At 48.0% G+C, this 7,500-nt stretch overlaps 1 protein-coding gene across 1 annotated transcript; it reads left to right on the forward strand.

Annotated features, from left to right (window-relative positions):
- Positions 1–594: 594 nt before the first annotated feature.
- Positions 595–1,722, forward strand: LOC107889928 (uncharacterized). Its single transcript, XM_016814463.1, has one exon. The coding sequence runs from the start codon at positions 595–597 to the stop codon at positions 1,720–1,722; it is 1,128 nt and encodes a 375-aa protein (XP_016669952.1).
- The last annotated feature ends 5,778 nt before the right edge of the window (positions 1,723–7,500 follow it).

The following is a 7,500-nucleotide window of genomic DNA, read 5'->3' on the forward strand; positions in this document are numbered from 1 at the left end:
CGCTTTCTTGGTGTTTCTTGTAGGTTATCTTGGTGCTTTGTTCCCGGTTTTTGTGCACTGGAGCTTGGAGTGGGACCTAGGAAATCAAAGTCTTTAACTTTTTTTGACTTTTCTTTGCTTTTGTTATGTTTCTGTATGAAAGACGAATTTATCTCTATCTTTACGTCCGGAGTGCATGGTTTCTTGCATAACCGGCTTATGCGCCCTCTTTCCTACTTTAAGTTATTCCGTTTGCGCTGATCTTTCACCTCTGATTCTACGTTTGTTTTTGCGTTTCTGTACTTTGGTGGGAGGGGTGGTTTTTTCATCTTAACATCTGCTTTCTAACTTGCTGGGGTTTTCTGCTTCTGGGTTTGTTTCTTTTGCGTTTTCTTTGTCTTCGATTATCTTTGATTTTGTATCTCCTCTAGTGTTTTGTTTCTTAGGTTTTCCTGACCTGCGTCTCTTCTTCTTTTTTTGAATCTCGGTTTCACGGTTCGGTCTTGGGTTTCTATTTTCTTTTACGATTGCTAGGGTTTCCTGGTCTTTGTTCGGTGCAACGGGGTTATCTTCTACTTCTTTTTTGCTTCTCCAGTGGTTGTTGTGGGGGGAATGATGGAGGAGAGATCGTCCTACGACGAGGACCTGATGTTGAAAGATATCAATGGGCTCTTAGAGCGATTAAAATTTTCAGACGAGGAATCTATCCAGGTGGTAAGCACCAATGCTGGCAACAACCTACAAGGGTTTGAGTCTTGGGCTGTGGGAAAATTTATGGCGGAGATGAAACCCAATCGGGAGGCTATGTACAGATTTTTTCGATCCCTTTGGTTTACTAAAGAAGACGTGAATTTTGTAGCATTGAATGACGAGGTCATAATAGTTAAGTTTGGGTGTGTGGAAGATCGAAGTAGAATTCTTAATCTTACACCCTGGCTGTTCGACAACTGCTTGTTCTCAATGCTGCCGTTTGTAAAGGGTCAAGCCATTACCTCTTATGAGTTCAACATGTCCCCCTTTTGGCTAAGGATTTACAACATTCCCCTGGAACTTATGGATCGCTCTACTGCTTTGGATGTAGGAACAACTATCGGTAAAGTGGTGGCGATTGACTGGAAGGATAGAAATGGCGGCTGGACTGAGTTTATGATGTTAAAAATCATGGTTAATATCCTAAAACCCTTACGGAGAATCGTGAAGTTGGTAGATAGAGATGAAAGGGTTATAACTTGTATGCTGAAGTATGAAAGACTCCCAGATTTTTGCTACCTTTGTGGGATAATCGGACATACTGTTAAAAATTGTAAAAACAAATTGCCAGGCCCTGTTTCTAATGAGGCAAACTTTCAATTCGGCAGCTGGTTGAGGGTACCCGTCGCAGTACCAACCCTGGGTAGGGGTATAAGACGTAACGGGGTCAAAATAATGGAACCAAAGACCATATTGAGTGTGGACAGGGAGGAGAGTAGATCAGACATGAGGAACAGAGGCGGGCAATTTGATGAAAATGCGGGTGATAAAGGCCTGGAGGAAGGATCGATGTCTACTTCCCCTGTGGACAGAAGGAGCCATAAAATCTCAAGGGATAGTATGGGACGTTTTAAAAATAAGAGGAAGAGATTTAGGGGGCTGAGTGGCGACTGCACTGACGAAAATCCATCCAAAGCTGTGCGGAGAAGATTATTGGAGAATGTTTCACCGATGAAGGCGGCGGCTGGCGATCAGCCCCGCCAAGAGCAATGAAAACCCTGTGCTGGAACTGTCGTGGGATTGGGAACCCTGCGACAGTTCGCGAATTGAAGCAACTCCTTGTTGCTAACAACCCGGATAGTATTTTTTTATGTGAAACAAAAGTTAAGTCTAACAATTTTTCTCGCATTCGTACGCTGTGTAGGATGGAAGGATGTCTTGCAGTGAGTGCGGAAGGGAAGAGTGGTGGCTTGGCACTTTTGTGGAGGGAAGGGATGAAGGTGATGATCCAAAACTACTCTAAATACCACATTGATTCCTTAGTCTGTTTGGATGATGGGATGCGACTGCGGTTCACTGGATTTTATGGCCAAGCTGATCCGAATAACAGGAACCTTTCGTGGGATATGCTCAGGAGGGTGAAGGGAACGGTTAATGAGGGTTGGATCGTGGCGGGAGATTTTAATGCCATTCTGAATAATGCTGAGAATGAAGGGGGACGGAGGAAGCCGCGTAGCTCTATGGAGGATTTTTGTAAGTTGATTGAGGAGATGGAGCTGGTTGACGTTAAGACTAACAATGGTTGGTTTACGTGGACCAATAATAGGGAGGGTCCTGACTTAGTTAAGGAGAGATTGGATAGATTCCTTATATCTGAGAATCTTGTTGGTAACATGCCTTTTCTTACTACTAAGATTGTGCGTCAATCCAAGTCTGACCATGAGGCGATCATTATGGACACTTTGGGTAGTAAGCCTAGGGATAACAACATTAACCCAAGGACGTGGTTCAGGTACGAGGCCTGTTGGAATAAGGAGGCGGACGCCCGTGATATTATAACCAGTGTCTGGTCTAAAAGTGAGAGTCACCTTCTGGATAAGCTGGAGCTGGTTCGTAAGAAGCTGGGTCCGTGGCAACATCAGCGCTATAAAAGGATGAAAAAGAAAATTAGCGTTCTGGAGAAAACTATTAGTGATATCATGGATGGGCCTAATCGTGAGAATACGAATGGATTGCTCAAATCAGCTCATAGGAAGTTGGGGTATTTGTATGAAGTGGAGGAGAGGTACTGGGCCGTACATGCTCGCACTAAGTGGCTTAGGGAGGGTGATAGGAACACTCGTTATTTCCATGTGAGAGCGTCAGGCCGTCGGAAGAAGAATAATATTGATAAGCTGCAAGACGTGTATGGCATATGGCATGATGAGGATACTGAAATATGTGCTATCGCGTAGAACTACTTTCACGACCTCTTTAAATCCACTATTAACCCTAATGATATTCTTGATCTTTCTTTTATCCCTGCTTGTGTTACTGACGATATGAATAGTAGGTTGAGTAGGGAGTTCACTGATGAGGAAATTTTGAGGGCTTTCAATCAGATGGATCCTCGGAAGGCCCCTGGGATTGATGGGATCTTGGGAAGTTTCTTCAAAGATCATTGGCAGACAGTGGGTCAAGATGTATTAAAGTTGTGCCATGATACTCTTAAGGGGAGAAAAAATGTTAACTGTATTAATGAAACTTTGCTTATATTGATTCCTAAGATAAAAGATCCGTGTATTATGGCTAACTTTCGTCCTATAAGCCTTTGCAGGGTCATTTATAAGATCATTTCGAAAGTCCTGGCTAATAGGCTTAAAGAGATCCTTCCCTACTGTATTAGCCATAATCAGAGTGCCTTTGTACCTGGCAGGATGATCCATGATAACGTGCTGATCACCCATGAACTTGTGCACTACCTCTGCAGCTCTAAAAACGGACCAAACAAAGGATGTGTGATTAAGCTAGACGTGAGCAAGGCTTATGATCGGGTGGAGTGGGTGTTCTTAGAAAAAGTGATGCTAAAGCAAGGTTATGTGTTGTGTGCGCACGGTTCGATACAGAGTGAAGTGCAACATGAGCCTCACTGATGTTATTGTCCCGGAAAGGGGGATCCGTCAAGGGGATCCGTTATCTCCTTATCTTTTTCTTTTCTGCATGGATGCTTTTTCTCGTTTGTTAATTAATGCACAGAGTACTAATAAGCTTAAGGGCATCCGTACGAATAAGGATGGCCCTCGAATTAACCATTTATTCTTCGCTGACGATGCACTCTTGTTTGTTAGGAACAATCGTAGTGAGGTGGAGACTTTTTTACAGATCCTGAATATGTTCGAGAAGATGTCGGGCCAAAGCATTAATTTAAAAAAGTCAATGGTGTGTTTCAGTCCAAATACGCCCTTAGCCCAGAGGATGAATACGAGTAGCCTGCTCAAGATGAGGGTGGTCGTAAAGTTGGATGGTTATCTGGGGCTTCCTATACCAGTCGGTAAAAAGAAGTCTGGGGCTTTCAAAGACATCCTGGACCGTACTGCAAATAGGATTAACAGTTGGTCGAAACACTTGCTCTCTAATGGTGGAAAGGAGATTTTTGTTAAGTCGGTTCTCCAATCAATCCCTACATATGCCTTCTCTGTCTTCTTGGCCCCTAAAGGGGTGCTGGAGGAGCTTCAAGCTATGATGCGTCGCTTTTGGTGGGGGGCAGTGAACAGAACAGTGGCTGGAACATGTTAGCTTGGGAGCGTATGTGCCATCCCAAGGGTATAGAAGGTATCAGGTTTAGGGATCTTCGGCTTTTCAATGTGGCCCTTTTGGGCAGACAAGTTTGGCGTCTCATTCATTGTAAGGACACACTATGCTACAAGGTTTTGAGTTCAAAATACTTTCCAGGAGGGGATGTTCTTCACCCGAAAAGGGTGGATAAACCGTCTTTGACGTGGCAAAGTATCGCCACAGCAGCTAGGGTGCTGCATGAGGGCTTCGGCTGGAATGTTGGAAACGAGAGAAATATTAATATTTGGATTGACAATTGGGGTTTTGAAGGGCTATCGGGTTCGTCCATTCGTATTGAGAGAAGGCTGGTCCTTGAGACTAAGGTGTGTGAGCTGCTGAATGATAGTAAGGATGGGTGGAATGAAAAGAGGATCGTGGAGCTCTATGGTGAGAGTTTGAGGGACCAGATTTGTAATGTGCCCATTATTCATAATAACTTTGATGACCAGTGCATGTGGTTCCACAACCCCAATGGTTTATTCTCCTCCAAATCGGCTTACTCCTGGCTGATCCTCAAGCAGGTTGGATACGGTCCACATAGATTCTTCTGGAAGTTCATTTAGAAGCTCAACACGCTCCCAAAAATTCGTATCTTTTACTGGAGACTGGGCCACGAGATCCTTCCCACGTTCGACAAAATTGCTAGCATCCGCAATGACTTCAACAAATTGTGCCCGAGATTTGGTATTGAGAAGGAAACTCTCATTCATGCGCTGAAGGACTGCCCAAAGGCTAGGGAGGTGCTGGTATACGGGGGCCTGAACAACAATCTCCTTGTGGGTAAATTTTCTAGGTGTATCGACTGGCTTGAAGCGGCGGCCCACGTTCTGGATAAGACTGCTATGTCTGACCTTGTTACTGTTCTTTGGAACATTTGGAACAGCAGGAATAATTTGATATTTCGGGGAGTGGAGGACGAGGCCAAAGTTACCTGGGAGAGAGCAGCGTCTTTAAGCCACGATTTTCGTATTTTTGACTTAGTGGCGGCCCCTATGTTGCCGAGACTGAGGTTGGATAAAGTATGGACGAAGCCGAGTCCGGGTACGGTCAAAATTAACTTCGACGCTACTGTTGTTGGCAAGTATATGTGTTTTGGTTTGGTGGCCAGGGACGCTGATGGTTTCGTTCTCGGAGGAAGAATGGGGAGAGTTAATAAAGAATTGAAAATTGAATGGGCTGAGATGCAGGCACTGGATGAAAGCATTAATTTCGCTAGGACCAACGGATGGGACAAGCTTGTAGTGGAATCTGATTGTGCGAATTTGGTTAATCGTTTCAACAAAAAAAGCACTGATTTGACTACGTTGGGCTATTGTTTACGGCTTTTTAGTCTTTGTAATTTTTCTTTTTTCAATTTTGTTTGGGCTCCTAGATGCTGTAATAAAGTAGCGGACCGGTTGTGTAAGCTGGTTAAGGATAATAATTGTTGTATCATGGATTTTAGCGTGGACTATCCCAAAGAGATCCATGAATTAGTTTTAAGTGATGCTATTAATTAAAATTGACCCTTGGGTTGTTTTTATCAAAACAAAAAGAATGTCGCCTGGTAGCATATTGACCAAGTTTTTTTAGCTCTTTAGGGGGGAGGTGATATTGAGCGAACAGGGGTTGTCCAGGGCACTGCCCACGCCCATCTCATGCCCAGACGTCGGTGCCCCCATCGCCGGTTAGGTTCCCGGCGGTGCTCCGGCGATCCATTCCGGCGGTGCTCCGGCGAGCTTTCTCGACGATGCTCCGATAAGCCATCCCGGAATATAGAAAACGATGCTACGAGTCGTCCCAGTCCCTCCCCCAGGTCCCTCCCCTTTTGAATCATCCCGGTCCCTCCCCTTTCGGAACAAGAGCCTCCGGCACCTTGGGCCCTTGGGCGCGCCGGAGCATCAGGCACCATTGGTAACCTAGGATGTCGATGGTCCCGGAGCATCGGCACATTGCTGCTTGGACGTGCTGGAGCCTTGGACGCCATCGGCAACCTAGGACGTCAGTGGTGCGAGAGCCTCGCGAGCATCTAAACCTTGGTACCTTGGATGTTGCGGGAGCCTCGGACCCTCGGACACCATCAGCAAACTAGACTCTTGGTTGTGCAGGAGCCTCGGTGACCATCAGCGCCTTAGTGCTCGGATGTGGGGGAGCCTTGGGCACCACCGGCACCATGGTACAAGGATGTGCGAGAGCCTCGGCACCATTGGCAACCTAGGATCTTGGTCGTACGGGAGCCTCGGGCACCATCGGCAACCTAGGCCCTTGGTCGTACGGGAGCCTCGGGCACCATCGGTAACCTAGACCCTTAGTCGTACGAGAGCCTCGGCACCATCCGCAACCTAGGCCCTTGGTCGTGCGGGAGCCTCGGACACCATCGGCAACCTAGGCCCTTGGTCGTACGGGAGCCTCGGACACCATCGGCACCTTGGCACTTGGTTGTACGGGAGCCTCGGACACCATCGACAACCTAGGCCCTTGGATGTGCGGAAGCCTCGGACACCATTGGCAACCTAGGCACTTGGTCGTGCGGGAGTCTCGGCACCATCGGCAACTTAGGCCCTTGGTCGTGCGAGAGCCTCGGCACCATCGGCAACCAAGGCCCCTGGTCGTACGGGAGCCTCGGGCACCATCGGTAACCTAGGCCCCTGGTTGTGCGGGAGCGTCGGGCACCATCGGCAACCTAAGCCCCTGGTCGTGCGGGATCCTCAGGCACCATCGGCAGCCTAGGCCCCTGGTCGTGCGACAGCCTCGGGCACCATCGGCACCTAGGCCCCTGGTCGTGCGGGAGCCTCGGGCTCCATCGGCAACCTAGGCCCCTGGTCGTGCGGGAGCCTCGGGCACCATCGGCACCTTCGTGCTTGGATTTACTGGAGCCTCGGACACCATCGGCAACCTAGGCCCTTGGTCGTGTGGGAGCCTCGGGCACCATCGGTAACCTAGGCCCTTGGTCATGCGGGAGCCTCGGACACCATCGGCACCTTGCTGCCTCGGATGTACGGGAGCCTCGAGCAGCATTGGCACATTGGTGCTTGGATGTGCGGGAGCCTCGGACACCATAGGCAACCTAGGACGTTGGATGTGCGGATGCCTCGAGCAGTAGGGGCACCCTGGTGCCTCGGATGTGTGGGCTAAAGAAAAGTGTCCCCGTTTCAGACATACGAATGTTTCCTGGTAGCAGATTGACGAAGTTTTTTTAGCTTTTTAAGGGGTAGAGATCCGCTGCCCCCCGACGTGCCCCCCCTCGAGCTCGAGGTG

The sequence above is a fragment of the Gossypium hirsutum genome, unplaced genomic scaffold (genome assembly GCF_007990345.1).
Source record: "Gossypium hirsutum isolate 1008001.06 unplaced genomic scaffold, Gossypium_hirsutum_v2.1 scaffold_29, whole genome shotgun sequence".
Taxonomy (NCBI): Eukaryota; Viridiplantae; Streptophyta; class Magnoliopsida; order Malvales; family Malvaceae; genus Gossypium; species Gossypium hirsutum.